Raw genomic sequence first — 22,354 nt, forward strand, 5'->3', positions numbered from 1 at the left:
TCTTAGACACAGTCCGAGCTCTGGCATGCTCGGTTTGGCCACCTGAACTATGAGTACCTTCAAAAGGTGTCGTGAGGGTCGTTCGTCCGAGGGTTGCCGGACATAGTGGTGAGCCATCAGCCATGTGTCTCTTGCATTCGTGGGAAACTGCCTCGGGATGGGATTCCCACCAAAGTTTCGAGAGGCGGTCTACTTCACCTATGGAGCTTGTATCTACGGATCTCTGAAGGGGAGCTTGTACTTCATGTTAATCGCAGATGACTATAGCCGCATGACATGGGCCTATTTCTTAACATTGAAGTCAGAGGCTTTCTCTCACTTCGAGGATTGGCTTCTCTTTGAGGAGAACGGATCTGGCCAACGACTGAAGACCTTGCGTTCAGACAATGGCGGTGAATTTATGTCTAATGAGTTTGCTTGTTTTTGTGCAGATAGGGGCATTCACCAGGAGTTTGCTAATACCAACACTCCTAAAGAGAATGGCATTTTGGAGCGGAAGAATTGGTGTGATCAAGATGGCGCGCACCATGATGAACCACCAATAGACACCTCAGTTTCTGTGGGCCGAGGCAGTGGCTACCGCAGTTCATATCCTCAATCGATCTCCCACTTCAACCGTTGACAGGATGACTCCTTTTGAGGCTAACTTTGGGACTAAGTCTGATGTCTTGTATTTTAGGATCTTTGACGCTGTGTGACAAGTTTGAGGCGGTTTTGTTTGGAATAAAGGCCTTGTGCCTTTTAAATGTGCTCGGGTGTGAACACACCCTTAGCACTTGTACTTACACATATATATCTATCTAAAAACCTAAAGGTACACTCTCGTCATAGTACCTAAAAACGTATTCACTCTCTACTCTGCTCTCTCTCACTCTCTTTGGCTCTCACTGCGTGTAACGACTGTCTGCCTCGATCTCCATGACAAACCCGTCACTACAAATTGGTATCAGAGCGTAGAGTGCACGCTCCTCGAGGTCAAAGGCAGCTCACGTACAACAGCTGAGGCAGCTCACGTACAACAGTTGAGTGTGCGTCTGTCGCGAGATAGGAGAGAGGAAACAATTGCAGGTGACCAGCGACACGGGCAGGGCCGGGCGACTAGTCCAGCATGGACCAGAGGGCAGCACAGGTGTGACGGGCAGCAGTTGGCGAGGACCAGTGAAATTTGACAAGGATAGAATGTAATGGGGCAGCAGTTGTGTGACGGTGGTCCGTGCCAGGTAGGCGCAGGCGATGTCCCGTCGGCGACCTGCACGGGGTCAACGGTCACGTTTTTTCTTTCAAAATCGTTAAAAAAAAAAAAAGAAAAAAAGGAAAAAATTCAACTTCTACTTCTTTCTTGATGGGGTTTTGGCATGCAAGCACAAAATGTCAGATTTGTGCAAAATTTGCCTAGAAATTTGGGGCTTTTTCCGAATTTGGGGATCTCAACACAGAATTGGACAATCTGACTCAGAAATTGCAAAGTCGGTGCACATTTGCTCGGGAATTTTGGGGCTTTTCACATTTTAGTGAAATTCTTTCAATTTCACTGAAATTAGTGCACGTAGGACTTGGAAAATTTGGGGATTTGTCCAGATTTGGTGCGAGCAAGATGCAACAGTGATATCTGTCTCAGAAATTGCAGGAATTTGTGACATTTTGTCCCTGACATTTGGGGCTTTTAATGTACATGCACAAATTGGGCTGAAATTAACCCAATTTCTCGACATTGAGGCACATTGGACCCCGTGCAATTTGGGGCTTTTGCAGTTTGGGCAAATATTGTGCAGCATTTGGTCATTTTATGTACATGCAAGTTGAATTCCACGCAATTTGCACATCAACACTTGGTAAAATTTGGGGGTTTTGTTGAAATTGCTTTACTTTGGCAAAATTGGACTGGTCTATGCATGGCAAAGAAAATGCAGATGTGCGATTGATGCTTTGAGCACAAAATTTTGGGGCTTTTGACCGTTCGTGTCAAATTTTATGCCCATGGGCACATGTACAACAGAAATTGCAGCTGAAATTTTGGGATTCCTCATGTAATGTGATGCACATGCCCTTGGAACAGTTGTAGTCAGTTGGATAATGCTGTAGCACATGGTTTGGTGCTTCTGAAAATTTTCTGCGTGGTCATTTATTACTGATTGGTACTTGTTTGTACCTTGGTCACTTGGGTGACAGTTTGGGCCTGCATTTGCTGGTTTTTTGGTCACATTTGGGCTGAAAATCATGGCTGGCAGCAATGACAGCAGTAATCTGATGCATATAAAGAAGCTTGAAGGCGCACATAATTTTGCAGTTTGGCAAAAGCAGTGCTACAATATCTTGTTACAAAAGAAGCAGGCAAAGCCGATCAAAACCAAAGGGGCAAAGCCCGCGGACATGGATTAGGATGATTGGGATGAGTTAAATGAGCTTGCACACTGAATCATAGAGCTATCGATTTCTGATGCCTTGCTCTTCAACATTGAAGGTTTGGATTCTGCATATGCTATATGAACTAGAGTGGAAGAACTGTATGCACAAAAGAGTGCTGCAAGCAAAGTGTATTGGCTGAAAAAGCTTATGGATTTGCATATGAAAGAGGGTACAGCAATGTCTACTTACTTGAGTGAGTTTAACTCCATTTTCAGCCAGTTGGTTGCCTTGAAGTTCATGATTGATGAGGAATTTAAGGCTATTTTTTTGCTTTGCACTCTACCAGAGAGTTTGGATACATTCAAGACTGCTATGAGCAATTCTAATGTGATCCTTTTGTATGGTGATGTAGAGAGTGCTCTACTTATGGAAGAGATGAATCGGCAGAACAATGCATCTAGTAAGTCTTCCAGTGCTTTGCATACTAGGGGCAGATTACAGCAAAAGGGCAAATATGATGGCAAGGGACGTAGTAAATCACGTGGCAAAGATGTTGAATGCCATCATTGTGGAAATAACGGCCACTTTAAACGTGACTGCTACAAATGGAAGAAAGAGAAAGGAAAAGGTAAGAAGACAGATGATAGCAAGGAAGAGAAGAAGGACAGTCAGCCTAAGAAGAGTAGTGTAAAAATTGAAGAGGTGAATGTAGTCACTCATGACAGTGATTGTGGGAGTGATGTACTCTTTGTCTCTTCACACTTTGGTGCACATGCTTTACTTGCAAATATACATGATGACATGCATACCTGGATTCTTGATTCAGGTGCTTCCTTTCATGTCACCCCTCATCGTGAGTGGTTTTTCGCCTATACAAGGGGTTGACATGGTGTTGTTCATCTTGGGGACAACTATGTATGTGAGATTGCAGGTATTGGCAGCAGTGTACAGTTACAGTTTCAACATGGCTCTATCTTTACACTTCAGTATGTATGGCATGTACCTAAGCTCAAGAAGAGCTTGATTAGCACAGGGCAGCTAGATGATGATGGTTTTCATACCACCTTTGGTGATGGAAAATTGAAGATCTGTAAGGGATCTAGGGTTATTGCTAGAGGTTGCAAGAGTGATACTTTGTATCCACTTCATGTATCTAGTGTGCGTGGCCATGTTGTTGCCGTGACCGAGCAGCCAAGCGTTTCTTTGTGGCATGGCTGGTTGGGACACATGAGTCAAACATGAATGAAAGTGCTTTCTCGTTTCGGTTACTTGCCTTGTTTTCGTTATGCTGATTTTGAGCATTATGATCATTATATTTATGGCAAACATGGACAGACGTCTCACGAAAAGTTTCTTTCTTTGAAATCTTCTCCTCTAGAGCTAGTACATTCGGATGTATGCCAAATGCCAGGATTATTTTTAGGGGGAAACAAATATTTTGTTGCCTTTGTCGATGATGCTACACGGAAGGTATGGGTTTATCCCATTCGTAGCAAAGATGAAGTGCTTGATAAGTTTAAAAAATTCTTGGCATTGGCTGAAAATCACACAGATAAGACACTTAAGTGTCTTCCCTCTGACAATGGTGGGGAATATGTGTCCAAGGCCTTTTAGGCATTTTGTGACAGCAAAGGGATAAAGAGGGAGCTCACTGCCCCTCATAATCCTTTCCAAAATTGAGTTGCAGAGCGTATGAATTGGACCATACAGGATAAGGTCGGTACGATGCTATCTCATGCTGCGTTACCCCATGGTTTTTGGGCAGAGGCTGTTATGACAGCCGTTCACTTGATTAATCGGTCACCAAATAGGCCTTTTAGGGGGGGGGGGGGGGGAGTTCCCCAAGAAGCGTGGTCGGGCAAGCCACCTTCATATGCTCATCTGAAAGTGTTTGGCTACGAGGCTTTTGTGCACATTCGTAAAGAAAAACACAGTAAACTTGAGCCAAAGTCCTGTAAATGCATTTTCCTAGGATATGGTGACGAGGGTGAAATGGGGTGTATAGATTGTGAAATCCCGAGGAAAGGATAAGTAGTATACAACAATGACGTTATCTTCCGGGAAGATCGCATACACAAACATCCCGAAAAGACTGAGGAGGTCCGTAGGGTTGTATTTTGGGAATAAATACCTTTTGGACAGCAAAATGTGCCCACTGTACAGCAGCAAATACTTGCTGTAAATGAACCTGCAAATGTAGGAAATGATGTTGGAAATGATCAGCCAGCTATTGCCCATGAAAAATGAGCCATTGCATGTGCAGGAACAGCCAAGACAACAAGCTGTTAATGTTGATTTGCAGGCTGAAATGCCAGGACAACATGTTGAAAATGGAAATTTGCAGGAACAGCCATCAAACAATGACCATTGGGTTAGGAGACCGTCTAGGGCTACTAGACAACCTAACAGGTTTGTTCCTGGTGCAATTAATGTGGCTGATTATGTCATGTTGGCAGACTGTGGTGAACCGTCTTGCTTCAAGGAAGCAAGACGATAGACATGACAACAAGAAATGGTATAAACCCATGCTATCAGAGATGTAATCTCTTGAAAAAAATGACACTTGGGACTTGGTGCAGTTGCCTAAAGGGCAGAAAACTCTTCCATGCAAATGGGTTTACAAGATGGTCACTTCTGGTTCCTCACCAAAGTACAAAGCAAGATTGGTTGCAAAGGGGTACAAGCAGGAGCATGGAATTGACTTTGATGAGATTTTCTCTCCTGTAGTCAAGATGACTACATTGAGAACCATTTTGGGCTTGGTTGCAATTGAGGATATGGAGCTCATACAGATGGATGTAAAGACTGCATTTTTACATGGTGATCTGCATGAGGACATATATATGCAGCAACTTGAAGGGTTTGTTGAACAAGGGAAAGAAAAAATGGTATGTAAACTCAAAAGGAGTTTGTATGGGCTGAAACAAGCACCAAGAGAATGGTATCATAAGTTTGATACATTCATGCAGTCCCAAGGCTTTCATAGAAGTCAAGTGGATCACTGCTTGTACACCAACAAGGCAGTAGATGGCAGCTTGATTATCTTGGTTTGGTATGTTGATGACATGCTGATTGTTGGCAGGGATACTCATGCCTTGGATTCATTGAAGCAAAGTCGTCATAGCAGCTTTGATATGAAGGCTCTTGGTGATGTAAATCACATTCTTGACATGCGAATACTTAGAGATAGATCGAAAGGCTTACTCTATCTATCTTAGCAGGAGTATGTCTTTAAAGTTTTGCAGCGTTTCAATATGGAGGGGGGGAAAACAATTGGGGTTCCATTACCTCCATATGTGAAACTTAGTGCAGAGGACAGCCCTACATCTGATAATGAGAAGGCTGAAATGGCCAAGATACCGTATGCTTTAGTTGTTGGCAATTTAATGTATGCTATGGTTGCTACACATCCTGACACTGCCTTTGCAGTGGGAGTGGTTAGTAGATACATGGCAACCCCTTGCAAGAAGCATTGGAATGCAGTGAAAGGTATTATGAGATACCTCAAAGGCACAAAGGAGTTGTGCATCTGCTTTGGAAAGCAGAAGGCATTTGTTGTTGGCTTTACGGATGCAGACTATGTTGGTTATGTGGACTGTAGGAAGTCCACTTCTGGGTATGTGTTTACTTTAATAGGAGGAGCAGTCTCTTGGATCTTCAGGCTACAAAAGTGTGTTGCATTGTCTACTACAGAGGTAGAGTATGTGGCTGCCATTGAGGCATGCAATGAGGCTTTATGGCTTTCACGTCTGGTGGGAGAGCTTGGCATCTCAGAGTTACCTGTTCTCCATTGTGATAGTCAAAGTGCTATCATGCTAGCACGGAATCCTGTCTTTCATGCAAAGACAAAGCACATATAGGTGAAGTACCACTTCATTAGAGATGTACTTGACAACAAGAGCATTGAGCTTGTCAAAGTGCATACAAATGATAACCCTGCAGACCTTCTTACGAAGGGTCTTTCAACAGAGCGGTTTGCTCATTGCCGATAGATGGAGTTGGATAGATATATGTATTTCAGCTTTGTATATACCTAGACTTAGCTGATTCTTTTCTCCTCTTAAGGCACATTGCCTTTAGGTGGGAGGTTGTTGGGAATAAAGGCCTCGTGCCTTTTAAATGTGTTGGAGTGTCAACACACCCTTAGCACTTGTACTTACACATATATATCTATCTAAAAACCTAAAGGTACACTCTCGTCATTGTACCTAAAAACGTGTTTACTCTCTACTCTACTCTCTCTCACTCTCTCTGGCTTTCACTGCACGTAACAACTGTCTGCCTCGATCTCTGTGACAAACCCGTCACTACACCGACGATAGGTTTTTGTTGGCTATAGCTCCCAGTCCCAAAGTTACCGTCTATTTGATCCCGTTAAGCGGGATGTCTACACGAGCCAAGATGTGCGGTTCATGGAAGTTTTGGCCACAGAGGGGGATGAGGAGCACCCCATCCTTGGAGATCTAGGGGAAAGTTGGGCTCCCAAGATAGTTCCTTTGGAGCCAGAGCCTTCTGATGGAGATTCTTCTTTTGATTTAGAGTTTTCTCTTCCATTGGCTACCCCAGTGGAGCTTCTGCCGGTGGATGTACCCGAGTCTTCAATAGATGGAGAGCGACCGGGAGAGGTCCGTCTTTCTCCTCGTTGGGCCCGTGACACCCTTCAAGATTTAGGGATCGAGGGGGTCCCTGAGGAGTGGGAACCGCAGGATGGACCGTGGAGGTCACGGAGGAATCATGCACATTCTTCGGAGCTTGTTTGCTCTAACTATTGTTTGATGACCCGTGTTATGCAGGATCGAGAGCCCACTTCAGTGAAGAAGGCTTTGCAGTCTGATCATTGGCAGAAGGCTATGGAAGCTAAGTTGGAGGCTATTGAGAGGAATGACACTTGGTTTCTTGTGCCTCGTTCCTCTCACAAGAAGGTGATTGGTGTCAAGTGGTTCTTCAAGACCAAGTACCTCAGCGATGGTTCTTTGGACAAGCACAAGGCTCACCTTGTTGCTAAAGGTTTTGCTTAGCGCCCAGGCATTGACTTCCATGATACTTTTGCCCTCACTGCTCGTATGGTGACTATTCGAGCTTGCTGGTCATAGGAGATAGCCTGTCTATCAGTTGGATGTGAAGTTGGCTTTTCTCAATGGTGACTTGCAGGAGGAAATCTATGTTGAGCAGCCTCTTGGCTTTGGATCCTCGGATGGGAGGGTTTACAGGTTGAAGAAGGCCTGCTGATGCGCTGATTTGGCTTCTCAACACTCGTGTTGATCTTTGTTTTGCTGTGGGTCTTTTGGCAGGGTTCATGAGTGAACCCAAACAGGTGCATTGGCAAGTTGCCCTGAGGATTCTTTGGTATTTGAGGGGGACCTCTGACTTAAGGATTTCTTATCTAGCATGTACAGATGTTTTAGATCTTGTTCTTGCAAGTTGGAGCGACTCAGATTGGGCTGGCGATGTGAACCATCGGCGGTCTACTACAGGCTATTGCTTTACCTTGGGTATAGGTGTTATTTCTTGGAGTAGCAAGAAGCAGCCCACAGTAGCCCTTTGTTCTACTGAGGCGGAGTATCGGGCTGCGTCTTCTAACACACGTGAGGTTGTTTGGCTTCGGAGATTGTTGGAGGAGCTTGGCTACCCCCAGACTCGTCCTACTCTTCTGCGGTGCAACAATGAGAGTTGCATTGCCTTGGTACGGAATCCTATATTCCATGCCCGGACGAAGCATATTGAGATCCAATATCACTTCATTCGGGAGAAGCTTCTAGATGGGACCATTGATGTGGAGTATTGCAAGACGGAGGACAATCTTGCAAATTTGTTCACAAAGGCGCTTCCCTAGGCTCCTCTTTGGCAACATTCCAGATCCCTCAGTCTTTTGGCGTGTCCAAGATCTGAGAGGGGGTGTTAGATAGTCATTTCCTGGACAGTCATTTGGCCACATTGCCACATCAGCAGAGTATGGCAGGGTGACACATCAGCAGGCAGTGCCACATCAGCGCAGAGGACATGTCAGCAGTCGGATAGTTTTCAGTCTGCAGTCGGACAGTTTTTTTTTTCTGCAGTCGGTTGCATTTAATGCAGCTGACCTGGTGCTGGCTATTTTTTATTTCTTGGCTATATATAGCCAGTTGGTGGCACACTCTCAGTTCTCATTCTGATCTTGAGATTTGCCAGGGTTGGTCTGCTGAGACTGATTGTGCTCGGGCTAATGGAGATTGAGGTCCTCAAGGCAGAGACACATGCAGATATTTTCTCTGCATCCGTGTATATTTCTGCACTCCTATACAACATACTACACTGCAGATTTCCTGCATTTCACTGGCTCCTTTTCTCTCTCTCTTCTCGCTGTGTTCACTCTCTCTCAGTCTTTGTCCTACGCTTTCGCATCGCTGCACTCTGACACAACCTTCTTCAAATCTGATGTTCTCTCTCAAATTTCCAGCTAATCCTTAAGTTACATGGCTGAGATTTGAAGGCACACCTCCCGAGACTACCAACAAATTCGTTGCATATATTGCGCATATATATATATATATATATATATATATATATAGATATATATATATATATATATATATATATATAGAGAGAGAGAGAGAGAGAGAGAGAGAGAGAGATATTAATGTCTCTAGAAGGCCGGAATGGCCTATGAGACCATAAGTAATACAATTGGTATCATCATCTCTCATCAGAGAGGAAAACAAAATTATGTCTAGGTCTACATGATAAATTGAAATGGAAAATTGAAAACTTGAAAAGAGTATAGAGTGTCTCCCTCTTAGTGTATGGAATCCACCAAGACTTTGCAAGCTACCTCCGACAAAGTCATCGTGGTAATCTCCGTCTTTAACGAACAATCATGATGCGAATGTGTCGCATATGAGCATGCCTACGTTACTGAGTAGGTACTCCAGGGCGTCGTGCTCTACATAGCGCTGTAGCTCTATCTATTGTGATGCCACCTGATGATGCCTCTCCATGGCGCTTGTCAGTAGGAGATGTAGTGTCGAAGGTGGTAGTGGCTGGGAGGCAATTATAGTGGCCTTGAATATCATAGTATACAGTGCATCTATAAATGTAGTGTTCTTCCGTCTCTGGCGCCCATCCACAAAGCTGGCACATCCTCTCTTTTGCTGCAACATGGCTCCATCGACCTATCTCAATCATTAGTTGATGTGTGATGAGGTGCAGATCTATTCAATAGCAACTCGAAGCCCATGAGAAATTTGAGCATCCATATAGCTCGGCCACCTCACTATGAAACCATCATGGGAAAGTTGCAAGAAAGTGACATTGGTATTGTGCCATCTTCGTGCCTAATAGGAAAGGGGGCTTGGACCAAGTCCTCTTTGTTTGCACTTTAGTGATGTTTGCTCTAATCACTCTATTCAACTCTGAATAACTGAGACTCAAAGTGGGACAATCGAGGTTGTAATCAAACAATGGCAATCTGTCTATATTCATGCCATGCAAGTTCAGCCACGTGCTCATATGTGCATACCAACAACTGTCTATCTCCCTCTGTTGCAAGCTATCTTGAAGACTCCAAAGCTAGCCTAGGTATCGGTCTTTAGGGAGCTGCCATATCCTTTGGAGGAAGGTAATTGATTGGAATAGTGCCTCCACTACCATGGGTGCAGCACCAACTCTGCTCGGATGATCTCTTGTGGTACTGAGGCTTTCGCCCTTATCATACGTGCTATCATCATGACCAGCGGTCTCTCCATATGTTCCCAGCCATCATAATGTTGCGCTTCAGGTTCGTTACAGTCCATGAGAGGCACCGGTCTAGTATGATAAAGGCTTGGGCCCCAAATGGCTGCTCCATAGAGTAGGTGATGTCAACTGAATTGAGGATTGTCTACCATGAAATTTCCTTCGTGCCTTCTTGTTGTCCTTGCTCAAAAAGAGTTGATACATCTTAGACTCTAGTTTGGCTAGATAATCCCTTGTCTTTATCCGCACAAGACGACGGAAGACATTCCTTGCATGCTTGTGTGTGCATGTCCCTAGTATAACATCCCTTTGTAGGCAGGTCCTAGTCTATTTGCACTCATCATCATACCAAGCATTTTGAGGGGCAGTGCATCTGCGTGGTGTAGTAGAGCCCATCTTACATGGGAATGCATCTGTAGCTACTGTATGTAAAACCTTCGCTAGAGATTTAGTGACATCCTCCAACAGTTCATGTTGGTCTAGTTGGCTTAAGCCATCTTGTATTGCATCACTATAGATATGTGAAGTTTGTTGTAGAAACTCATAGTGCGGAAATGTTGGCTTGTCAAATATCTCAAAATGCTTAATTTTTGGAATTAACATTGGCGAGCCTATTACATAGTCCACAATGTTGTCTCCCTTTTTGCTGTTCCAACAAATGAAAGCATTTTCTCGTGCAAAAAATGCTTTAACAGCAAATGGGTGCTGCAAATTAGGGTTTTGCAACTGTTAAACTATCTAGATTAGGGTTCAATTGCTTCTTTTTGCTTTAGATTGTGTATTAGCTACTATTGATCACCCCCAAATTGGTCATCTTAACCTTCTCTAGCCTTGGCCCAGAAACCACCCTAGATGGGAGAGAGTGCCCAATATGGAAGATACACTTGTATGCAGCCCAAACTTGACCCAAACTTGACATTTGGCAAATTTCCATTTTCATTGGGGCTTCCACATGCAAATTTGAGTTGCATAGCTCTTTGTCCCTCATTAAAATAACTTCAAATTCTATCCAACTTCAATTTTAAATTCATTTCCTCTTTGAACTTGAAAGTGTTGAAACTTTTCACAAACTTAGTCTTGGGTATTAAATCAATTAAATCTCTAACCTTGAGGACAAAAAAAAGATTCAATGTCCTTGATTGAGATTTGACCTATGTACCCCACTAGCACCTACCCACAATAAATTTTGCCAATGTCCCCCATTGCCCAAGCTAGGATTGTTTGTTACCGTGACACATATTCAACTCAATCTCACATGTGTACAACTTTAGTGTCCCAACTGAAGTGTCCAAAGAGTATTAAGTTAAAACTTAGCTGATTCGATTGTTGTCTGGCTTGGGTAAGCCAACGACAGTGAATTCAGTGAGTACTTGCCTATATATAACTGACGTAACTTTGAAATAATGCTCTTCCTTGATAGAGAACAATTGGAGCTGATTGTGATTGATGCTTTAGGTATGGTCTCTTGCCGAATAGCAGCTGAGGAGGTGCCTCCAATGATTAGATGCTAAGGGAAATGCGGTACTTAAGAGTGTATTTAGCCATAGCAATATGAGCCTTCCATTGATAAACAAGATCAAGATGGGCAAGTCGAGGGTTGGGCATAGTTTAGACCAATGATTGGTTCCTAGGGACCCTAGGATTCCAGCATTTGTTGTATGCAATTTGGCCAAGTCATAAAGTTTGTCTCTTAAAATGAGTCTTTTATCACTAAATGCATTTTTGGCAGTAGCAATTGGAGCGTGAATGCTGAGTGTAGGATAGGGAGGGACGGGTAGCATGTGGAGTACGGGGATTTGCCCTGAAGTTTCTACCATGCATGTGTGAAGTATGCATAGTGGATCCACTGGTGTAAATATGCTGACTAGACATAGGCATGGTCATCATTTGAGCAGCCCAAGGAGAGGAAATAGGTACATCATAAGCAGAGGATGGATATGCTTGCTTCTTGGGATAGAGCTGCACCATGTTTCATTTTATGAAATGGACTAGACTTTGTCATGGTTGGACAACAAGAAATGCTTTTATATTTGGTTTGGCTTCAAGTAACGGTCGTAATGGTTTGGGGATTATTGTTGTCGCAAGTGGATTCTATGACATCTGCAGGTGCTGTCATTTGAGAGGTGGCTCTTCTGTGAGCTCATCCATTCCACTTCACTCATGGCTACATGGTTTCTATAGACTTGCGTGCTCTTGTGGTTCAGGATCATGTACCATTGTGTTCCGGTTGCATTTAAGGCTGTTTTCTTAGCAGTGCAAATGGCTTTTGTTTACTGGCCAGATAGTCTCTTATTCATCTAGGTTTTCCTTCCAGTTAGACTTTTAAAGGAACGAGAGAATGGGGAAGGGGGATTTCATATAGGGCTGTGAAATGGAGATAGGATTCCTAACAAGGTTGGTCATCTGATTTTCCTTGCAGTGAAGAGCAGAAGATAGCATTGGAGGATGCAAGAAGCTGCATAGAACGGCTTTTGACAGAGTACAACCAAGTTCAGGCTGATCGAGATATAGTACAACAAGAGGCAGTAAGTTATTTTGTTTTATTGTTTGGTTTGAGGCATCTCATTTGTTAAGTATTCTTGCAAAATTTGACAGATTGCTAGTAAGTTTTGGTGAGCATCGGGTTCACTTGAAACTGGTCTATTTTCAAAGTGTTTTAGAATTCAAAAAGAGTACTCACCCTATTGAAATTTGTAGCAGTGTAACTATCAGCTGTCTGCTTTCCAACAGTTTGCTTCCACAGAATTTTACGAGGAAGAGCTTCGGATGAGAAAAGACTACATCGTTGAGCTTGAGATAAAAGTTGAACAGGTAAAGGTTCTGTCAATGGTAATCAGATTCAGAATAAGAGTACTGTAGAATGTCACTGAAAGTCCTTCTGGATGCCATGGAACTGCCAGGAAATTGAGGTCATCAATTACGACTCTCTTTGTATATGAGACACCCTTGAAATCATTTAATCAATGATGCCACTTCAACCCTCCATATTTCTAGATCCTATCTCAGTGTTACTTGCTGGAGAAAGCAATGCTACTACCTATATTTGAATCTTCTTAAGCCTATAGGACTTCTTCTTTTGGAGATGATGTACAATTCCTCTAAATTTATGCATTTTGTGCTACATCATGGATTTGAGAGAGGGTGTTAGCATGCATATTCTCTGTGATCATTTCCTGTTAGTGAGCTGTATGACTGAGTCAATGGTGGATATTGGTAGCTTTGTTCACTTTTAATATTTAGGATACTCTTTGGGCTGGTCACTTTGGGCCTTCATATACTACGCATCTATATGGTGGAAACTCAAGGCAAAGTTTCCGTTCATAGTATTGATACCATGCACCACTTATTGCCTAGATCTTCTCATGCAAGATATAGGCAAATTAGAGTGGGTAAAGATCATTTTCTGATGATGCTTGTGCAATTGCTGGCTTCATTAGTGCCAAGATCTGAGTGCTTGCGATTTCTTGCTCCTATTGTGGCTTGGAGGTGAAGAAGCCATTGAAGACACGGTTTGTGGCCATGTGGCTTATTGTCGAGTGCTTCCCCCTCCCCTCCCCCCCCCCCCGGGGGCAATCTTTATTTTCCCAAATTTTTCCAATCTTGACATTCTCACGGGCAATTTTGGATTTCTTTGTCATCTATTGATTCCTCAAAGGGTGCATATCGGCTACTTGGTGGCCTACCAAGACTACAAAGGCAATCATTATCTTACCAAGGGAGTCCAAGTGATCACCCTAGAGAGGCCAAGGTATCGGATAAAGGATGATGGTTGGTTGCCTAGTAGCCTACTAGGACTTGCAAAGGTGGATGGAACCACATTGAACCCTTTTCTTTGGGGGAGGGGGCAGGGGGAGAGGGGGCTTCAGAATAGATATGGTTTGCGGCCTTTCATGTAATTGTGCACCATGGGGAGAATAAAGAGGGGTGGTTAGATTCAACACATCACAAAACAAACAAGCTAATCCAACCACTCCAAGGTGTCGATGACGAGAGAAAGTGGTGAAGAAGTATAGTGATGTGGTGGTTAGGAACCACCCGTGGAGACAACTCAAGATTTGCTTAGGGGTGCTTTGCACAATGAGATGCAAAGGAGTATGCTACATGGTGAGAATACGCATGCAGCAGGTGCTACTTCGATAGTTCTCTTGTAGGAAAATTGTTCAATTGCCCAAGCGCCCTTGTACAAAGATGATGAGGATCATGCAATGCAAAGGGAATATACAATAGGGAAGAGAGGTTGATGTAGAAGTCAAATGCCGAATCTTGTATAATACCAAGAAAGGGTAGGAACCTTCTCTCAACCCTAGATCTTGAGGCCGAAGGAGGAAGAGGAGCTTGATGTTGGCCTTTGTGTGGTGTTGAAAACCATGATGATAGATGAAGATGAGGATGAAGTACCATGATTGGAAGAGCAAGGTAGAATTCACCACCATGATAGTATCAAGAGAGATGCTGCATGATCCACCTTGGAGGGGAAGCCTCCATGGTGATAGGAAAGCAATCTCTTAGGAAGATGAAACCACAAAAGAGTGGTGCGCGTCTCATGTCTTCAGCCGAGGAAGGCTTGAGGCAAACTTGCATGTGAGCCCTACATTGAAATACAAAACCTTGCAAGAGACATTGGAATTTGCAAAATAGAGGTTAGTAGTGAGATGCTTCAAAGCAAAACAAAACAGAAAAGGAAAGCCAAATGAAAGATGTGCAATGTGTGTGTATATGAATGAATGAGTGAATGGTATGGAACACTAAAGAAGGAAAAACTAAGGATGTGGCCATCATCGTGTTCTTCCATCAACAGGTCTTGCCAATGAAACACATGACGAGGTGGGGAAGTGTGCCTAGGTTGGGGTGCAAGAGGAGACTTTAGAATGGATGCAAATAGCACAATGGGAGAGGAACCGGTAGACCAATCTGTTAATCCTTTAGGGGTAGTGATAGATATGGGCTATTGAGGCTATTCGTGTGCCACATGTCCAACAACAATTGTACTAGAAGGAGCACATGGAGTAGCAGTGACAGGCATAGCCCCACTGGACTGTCCAAAAGGAGTGGAGGCAGTCGTAGTGGTTTGCTGTGGTTTCTTAGGTGGAAGCCCCTAGGCCTTGGTATGACACTCCTCGTCCACATGGTTCGATCTCTGGCAGTGTGTGCAAATCCTATTCTTTTTAGGGAGTTGCTACCATATGGGTTTAGTATCTTCAGTTCTGTTTGAGGAAGGTGTGTTACCCTTGTTTTGAGTTGCCTTTGCATCTTGGGAATTCTTGCCACCGTTGCTTTTCCCTTGCAAAGAAGAGGCAACCGGATCCCTCTTTTAATAAGAATGTGGGGAGAAATTCTTGTGGATCTGATTATGCAGTCTGGTATAATGCAAAAATCAACATTCAAGGTCATAGAAGGTTGGCAATCGGGGCAAGAAGATGATGTGCTGGATGAAGTGGAAATACTTTTCAAGAAGCTTGTCAAAAAAGAATGAAAGTTAATCGTCATTTGACTTCAATGAGTCAGTAATGGCAAACTTAGTGAACAACCATTGATATTCAACCACCTTGACTTTCAAATCATCCCCTTAATGAAAAACTCTTGAAGCTCAAAGTCAAGATTGATACGTCAAGTAATAACGATCAATGAGATGACTCCAACACTCGGATGTGAGGGAAAAATGTTGTAACTGAGAGTGAAACTTAGGAAGCAACCCTTGCAATAACTCAACATTGACTTTGGCATTGTGGCTTCTCCATTGATGGATGTGATTAGGGTGAGCTAAGCTCTAGACCCAATGATTAAGTCCCAAAGACCCTGAGATTCAAGAACTTGTTGCACGAAGCTTGACCAAGTGGTTTTATTCATAAAGGTATTCTTGGTTAGAACAATAGGAGTGGAAGTGCTATAGAATGGGAAAGATAGGTAGGTGGGGCAGTGGAGTACACTTGGGAATTAGTTCCAGAGTGTTTACATGTATGCACGAAGTGTGCACAATGGATCCAAAAGTGGAAACAGACTGACTAGGCATGGGCATGGTGACCACATGAGTAGCTCATGGAGGAATTGGGACACGTGGGAAAAAGGATGGAAATCCCTGCATGGAAGTGACCCATGGAGTGTGTGACGACGCATCATAAACAAAGGATGGAAATCCCTGCGTTTGAAAGGTTGATAGATGGGGAGATGAGTGTCCGAGGAAAGTGAGGGGGATACCCGTCGTCCTAGAGTAAACAGATATACTGACTTGTGGGTATGGATAAGACTCAATGTTAAAGGGTGGCATTCCCCTTAAAGATGTACGAGGGTGCAAAGTGACATTCACCTAAGGATAGTGACATGGGGTGTAGAGAAAGAGAAGGAACTAGGAACAGAGATGGAAGGCCCAACTCCTAGTATGTTGGGTGCAGAAGTAGAGTGCAATTCTAGATTAGTGAATGCAAAAGAAAGAGATTTGGGAGATGTGGGCGGAATGGGAGGAAGTGTAAAAGGAAAAAGCCAACTCCATATGCTAGAAGAAAAAGAAGATACAGTTCTAGGTATAGCTATGGATGTATATTTGCGTCCAGAGCCCCAATTAAAATTGACATATTGATAATTATCCAGATCATGCACACCAAAAGGAGAAATATGGGAGGGTTTTGATTCATATGATTCAAAGGGATTATATAAACTTGACGTGGGCCTAGCTGAGGTGAAGAAGATGGTTCACTAGTCATCCCAAATGCCGTATGCCCTCCTTGATTAGAGAGGTGGTCAGCCTCACCAACCGGTCCGGATGTCGTAGGAAAGCTAGTAGAAGGGATATAGGTTGTACCATACTTGTTGTGCATGAATTCTTCAAACTCCTCATTTGTCATGATGGTAGGAAAAGGAGAAGAAAGTGAAGGTGAAGGTGAAGCATCATCTTCCTTGTGGAGTCCATAATGCCTCCTCAGGGCCTTTAGTTATGGAGAGGCATGATAAGACATGGTAGGATAGGGTTTGCACAGGAAAAACATAGAATGTACGAACATGACTAAAACACAATAACTTAGATAGTAATGCAATAAATGCAAATGCAAAATGCAAAACGTAGAACACAAAAACACAAGCACAAACAGAGAAGAAAGAGAACTCTAAAGTGAATGAATCAACACTATAAATGATGGAAAGAATGTACAAGATGCTCAAGGGCAAAGCTGTCCAAGAGTTGGTGGTTCTTGTGGGAGCAAGCTAAGGGAGGTGCCAATGTGTCGTCCACTGGAGACGGATCTCAAGTGCAGTAACCACCAATTGGAGCAGAAGTTGATGAAGAGAGTGCTGAAAACACAAAAACAGCCTATTGGAGATGATGGTATCTGATCAGTGGTAATAGTGGGAGGTTGGGTGACAGTGTAGACCATGTAGCAGTAGTTGCTAGGGACTAGACAGCTAGCAAAAGAGGCTTGATGGGCAAAACTTGCAAGACAAGGATTGGGCTGAATGGTGGGTAGCCTGTCTATTTATAGATATAGAAGGATCCTCCCAAATTAGGATTTTGCATGCGGGACACAGAAACTCTCTAGAATCGCTTCCTGTCTAATGACACTTTTAGTAATTTACATGTTTTAGGGGTGTTTTAAAGAGCTAATTAGTATGGAATGAATTTTTAGTTGAATAGGTTATGCCCATAGGACTGCATAGGTTAGTGTGGACCAACTCAAGTGGTGTGGAAGCGTGCCAAGAGGCAACCTGTGAATGAGGTTGCCTATGTTGCTTACCCCTCAAAGCAACTAGGGCAAAGAGTGTGAACGGGAAGGAAATCGGAGAGTCCCTCCACTATCTTCTTTCAAGAAGCCTTTTGTATGGCATTGAAGTTGAGGTGCCCATAACAGGAATGCCAAAGGAGCCCAAGCTCATTAGAAGTCCATGTAGCAAAGGCTATGAGCTTACAAAGCCCAGCCTCTTGAATACCTGTCCAAAGAATAGATCCTATGGAAGAGTCCTTAACAATCCCATCATTTTGGGTAAAGACCACATGAGTACCTAGCTGCATCAAACCATGAACAAAAGGAAGGTTAAAGCCTAAATTTGGGACATAAAAGACTTTGGCCTCGGGCAAAAGGGGAATGGTCCCTACTCTACACACTGGCATGGAAGAATTGTCACCAATGGGGACTGAATCCTCTCTAGAATGAAGAACTTGAAGCCAATCTTGATGGTAAGTCATATGGGAAGTGGCCCTATTGTCAACGAGCCATGGCTTCTCCTTAGGGGAGGAAGCAAAAGCGGTATCCTCCACCTCAAACAAATGCACAAAAACAGACTCTGTAATAGTAGGGATAGCCTTCGAGTCCTTCAAACCATCCTTTGGCTTCGAATGGGGATACTTCTGCGAACACTTTTCCTCAAGATGAGTGCCCTTCTTATAGTGTGGGCCATAGTTGTCAGGTACGAAAGGTACAATACGGTACGGTACAATAAAATACGGTACTAATTGGTACCTTATGATTTTATAAGGTACGGTACGATATTAGTACAAAAAAAATTAAGATGATTTTTTAAATAACAAAAACCATAAATCATTAAATGATAGATCATAGAATATATGTTTAAAGTGGAAATAGCCATTCCATTACAGAATAAGATGAATATATGAGGGTGATCATCGCGGTCACATGGGCTACGCAAAACATGCGATACAACTACAGTCTAGTATATCTGATACAAAAAAAAAGAGAGACCTATGTCATATGAATGATGAATCTATGATGAGGCATCACTATCATCATCATCAGAACCATTTGAGTGCTCTGCATGGATTGACTGCTGCAGGCAAACCCGCAGCACACTCACTTGGCAAGTTAGCTGCAAGATTTTCTTGAGTTAATTCTTGTTGTTGATGGCATACTGTTGTATACTTATCTTGGTCACATGGTTTCTATTAAAGATGTAACATTCCTTCCTTTGGCTGTATTTTGCAAGGCAGAAAGAAGAGCAGCTACTATCACTACAAAAAGAATGGCAAGAGAAATCACAAGAAATGGCACGAGCAATGGAGAAGGAAAAAGCAGAAATAATAAATCATCTGCACACTGCTCAAGAAGAGCTCTCATCAGTGCATAACTTTCGTAATCATCAGGTACAATTTGGTAGTTCTTGCAGTTTGTGTAGTATGTGGCTATAAAGAGGGCCTTAAAAGCAATTGATGGGCTAGCTTGTTAAACAGAGTTGGTGTGATGCACTTTATTTTTCCTTGTTCCTTTCACCCCTGTATCTTGCTTCTTGAAGATGCACTCCCAGTCCTACTTTTGTTCTCATTTTCCTGAAAGAATAAATTTTTTGAACACCATGGAGGCACATTTTAGTTGTTTGAAATTCGGACAGTTTGTCACTGGAATGTTTCCCTTAGCTGCATGTTTCAGATAGAAATTGAGGGAGAGCTGGAAAAGACCAAGAAACAGCTGATTGAGCAGCAAGGGAAAGAACAGCATCATCTAGTTGAATTGGAGAGAAAATACATTGAGCAGGTTAGGATATTTCGGCATTCTTAATCTTGATTGGCTCTTAAAAGATGTTCTCCATGTTTGGTGTGGCATCTGTTACACAAATGTTGCAGAGAGATTCTTATAGGCTGATGCAAAGTTTCAGAATTTGGTCGTGCATGTAAATTGTAATTATGCACAAAGCTCTTTGTTGTGGTGTTTTAGCTGCTGTCATTCAAGTCATATTGCAAGCTGTTTTGTCACTAGAAACATATAAGCTTGTCCTTTCGCAGAGCAATCATCTGAAACAGGAGTATGAAAAGAGCTTAGAAGAAATACGGATCCAGCTGGAAAAAGAGATCGAGGAGAGAGTTGGAACCAAGATTATGCACATACTTGATGATGTTGGTTTTGTGTTTGAAACTGGATCCACTAATTTCCCAGGGCTTAACGAGTTTTCACATCAGTTTTATCAAACCTTAAACTAGCTCTAGAGCATCAAAACAAATTCAGAAGTTGTTTTGGCCCTTGGATGGGCTTTTTTCAATACAGTAAAGCTTCCAGCACCATGAAATGAGTGAAATTGGTGCTGTGACAGAATGAAAGACTTCAAGAGGAGTTAAGGATGCACGTGGAAGTCACGAATGGACTTCAAAAAGAGAAATGTGCACTGCAGTTGGAAACTGCAAAGTTAGCGCGTGATTTGGATTTGCTACGACAGGCTGAGGCCCTACATTTGCAACGGAGCTCTAGCCAAGCACGTTGTATTGCAGAGAATAACAGCAGGGTAATCATTCTGCAGTAACACAGGACACTTGTTTTTGGTTCTTGGCATGGATGCTTGGCTGAATTGTGATTGGTCTCACAGATTGCAGTTGGCCGACTTGTACTGCATTTGTCTTGTGCTCTCTGTTGACTTGTTTCTCAGATCTAATGTACTGCAAACATAGCAATATTATTTTAAGGTGTTTCCTCAAACGTTGAACAGCTGCAGCAACTAGAGAAGAGCCTGGGACAAGTCATTCGTCAATACAGTGCTGAAAGAAGAAGCCTTGAAGAGGACCATAAAAAGAGTGTAGCAATGTTGCAGGCTGAAAGACAGGTTTACTTCTAGACTAAGATGAGAACCTTTTTCCTTACATTTAGTAGACTTACTAGGTGAATGAGTAATCTTGTAAACTGTGTTTCCATGTGCAGGTAGAATCATTTAAAATTGTCGTACAAGTAGGCATGTCTAGCATACAAGAAATCTTCACTCCAAATTTGCATACCCCTTACTGTATATCCTGGCATAATGTTAATTGTTTTGACTGTTAATTCAAAACAAGTTGCTTTGTGGTAGACACTGAAACGTCTGGCTCAGACAAAGATAAATGAGTTGAAGAGGGTTCGGCAACTTGCACAACAAATGTTTCGAGAGCGCGGAGAGGTGGAAGGTTTTTTGATAGAATCCCTGCACCTTGTCATGGATCAGATGCGGAACTCAAGAAAGTCACCAAAGAAGTTATATGCCAACCTCAATCCAACTCATGCCCGGAATTTGAAGTCTTCACTTACCGAAGGAGGACGAACATCACATACTTCAGTCCCTCACCTTCCTTCGGTCTGGACCTCCTCTTCTGGCTCAGCTGTCAAGCCTAAGACAATACCAACTCTTCTCAAATGTGCACCACAAGGACTAAGGCGGAGTTTTGAGCTAGCTGCTGCCGAGAGGCATCTCCCCATACTCCAAAGTCTAGAGGATGTACCAGTAAAAATGACTCCAAAAGTTGATATCTCTGAGCTAACCTGGGAAGAGAGGGAGAAAGTGCTTAGGTACTTGTTCCAAAAGATCCACACTGCTCATCAGATATCTGATGCTGCACCTTTTCATCAACATGGTTATGAATTGCTATTTGGGTCTGATGGGGACGATGGCAGGGCTTAGCTTTGTGCTTTGCTTCGGACTAGTTGATGAAGTGTGATGTTGTAATGCTCTTTGTCAATGGGTCGTTTGCACATGTACATAAGCCCAAAAGAAGGTTAAAGAAGGGCGCGAAACTGTCAATGCTATTCCTTGGAGCAGAGTAGGAGCGTGGCTTTCAACGTTGTAGACGCCACAAAGGGTCTGCTATGATCTTATAGTTGAAGGAATCGATTGGCTGTTTCCTTGGCACACGTCTTCGAGATCTATATGGGCGCTCTTTTGTAGATGCTCAAACTAGGATGTTTTGACAGTCGTTTCTTCATGGATTTGGGATTTCGGTGGTGTGTGAAATTACACCATTGATTGTAAGTGTCAATCCCTATAATCCATTCTATTGCACGTTCTCAAGACAGCAAGTCATGAAATAGGGAAGGGATAAGAGTACACCTTCGAGTGCAAACATATTTTTCCGGAGTAAAAAGCATAATGTGTGCATCTGCAAAGACCAGGACATTTGTCAGAGTTCTAGAGAAGATTGCTGTTTCTCTTTGGGTGGATAATTGTTTCAACATTGCGACTTTTGCACTCTAGTCGTGGTAGTTAAAAATGATGTATCTTTAGACTTTTCAACTTGATGCAAGTGGCACTTGGAGATTTATGATGTTCACGTAATCCCTATAACAAGTAAATAATGTTTGTAGGTTACCAATGGGAATTTTAGAGTTGATTCTTGAATGCTTCAAGGTAGTAGTCAGAAATGATCGATTAGTGATTGACATGTATGGGAAAATTGTCAATACTCTTAATGAATCTTAATATGCATGTAACATGGAATGAGTGACACAAACAATGAGGCCATTTTTGTGGTTTGAACTCTACGTTGCCTGGACGTTACATTTCGTAGTGTTTAGTATATGGTTGAAATGGTGGATAGTCTATATTAGTTATAAAACTAATGTGACTTTAA

At 42.8% G+C, this 22,354-nt stretch overlaps 1 protein-coding gene across 9 annotated transcripts in view; it reads left to right on the plus strand.

The window, feature by feature from the left end:
• Positions 1-22,076, plus strand: part of LOC148031747 (uncharacterized) — a 30,365-nt gene extending 8,289 nt beyond the window's left edge. Inside the window, exons 2-9 of one of the 9 annotated variants that reach the window (XM_087685385.1) lie at positions 12,476-12,581; positions 12,787-12,867; positions 18,986-19,138; positions 19,422-19,526; positions 19,775-19,885; positions 20,080-20,268; positions 20,476-20,583; positions 20,824-22,076. In XM_087685385.1, the coding sequence (XP_087541511.1) occupies positions 12,476-12,581; positions 12,787-12,867; positions 18,986-19,138; positions 19,422-19,526; positions 19,775-19,885; positions 20,080-20,268; positions 20,476-20,583; positions 20,824-21,408 (1,438 nt within the window). In that variant the 3' untranslated portion in view covers positions 21,409-22,076. Of the gene's footprint in view, positions 1-12,475; positions 12,582-12,786; positions 12,868-18,985; positions 19,139-19,421; positions 19,527-19,774; positions 19,886-20,079; positions 20,269-20,469; positions 20,584-20,678 lie in introns of all 9 variants that reach the window. The other 8 variants (XM_087685389.1, XM_087685392.1, XM_087685393.1 and 5 more) reach the window with 8 other exon arrangements.
• Positions 22,077-22,354: the final 278 nt, after the last annotated feature.

The sequence above is a fragment of the Lygodium microphyllum genome, chromosome 9 (assembly GCF_053477565.2).
Source record: "Lygodium microphyllum isolate KBCC chromosome 9, Lygodium_microphyllum_v1.1.10, whole genome shotgun sequence".
NCBI classification, from domain to species: Eukaryota; Viridiplantae; Streptophyta; class Polypodiopsida; order Schizaeales; family Lygodiaceae; genus Lygodium; species Lygodium microphyllum.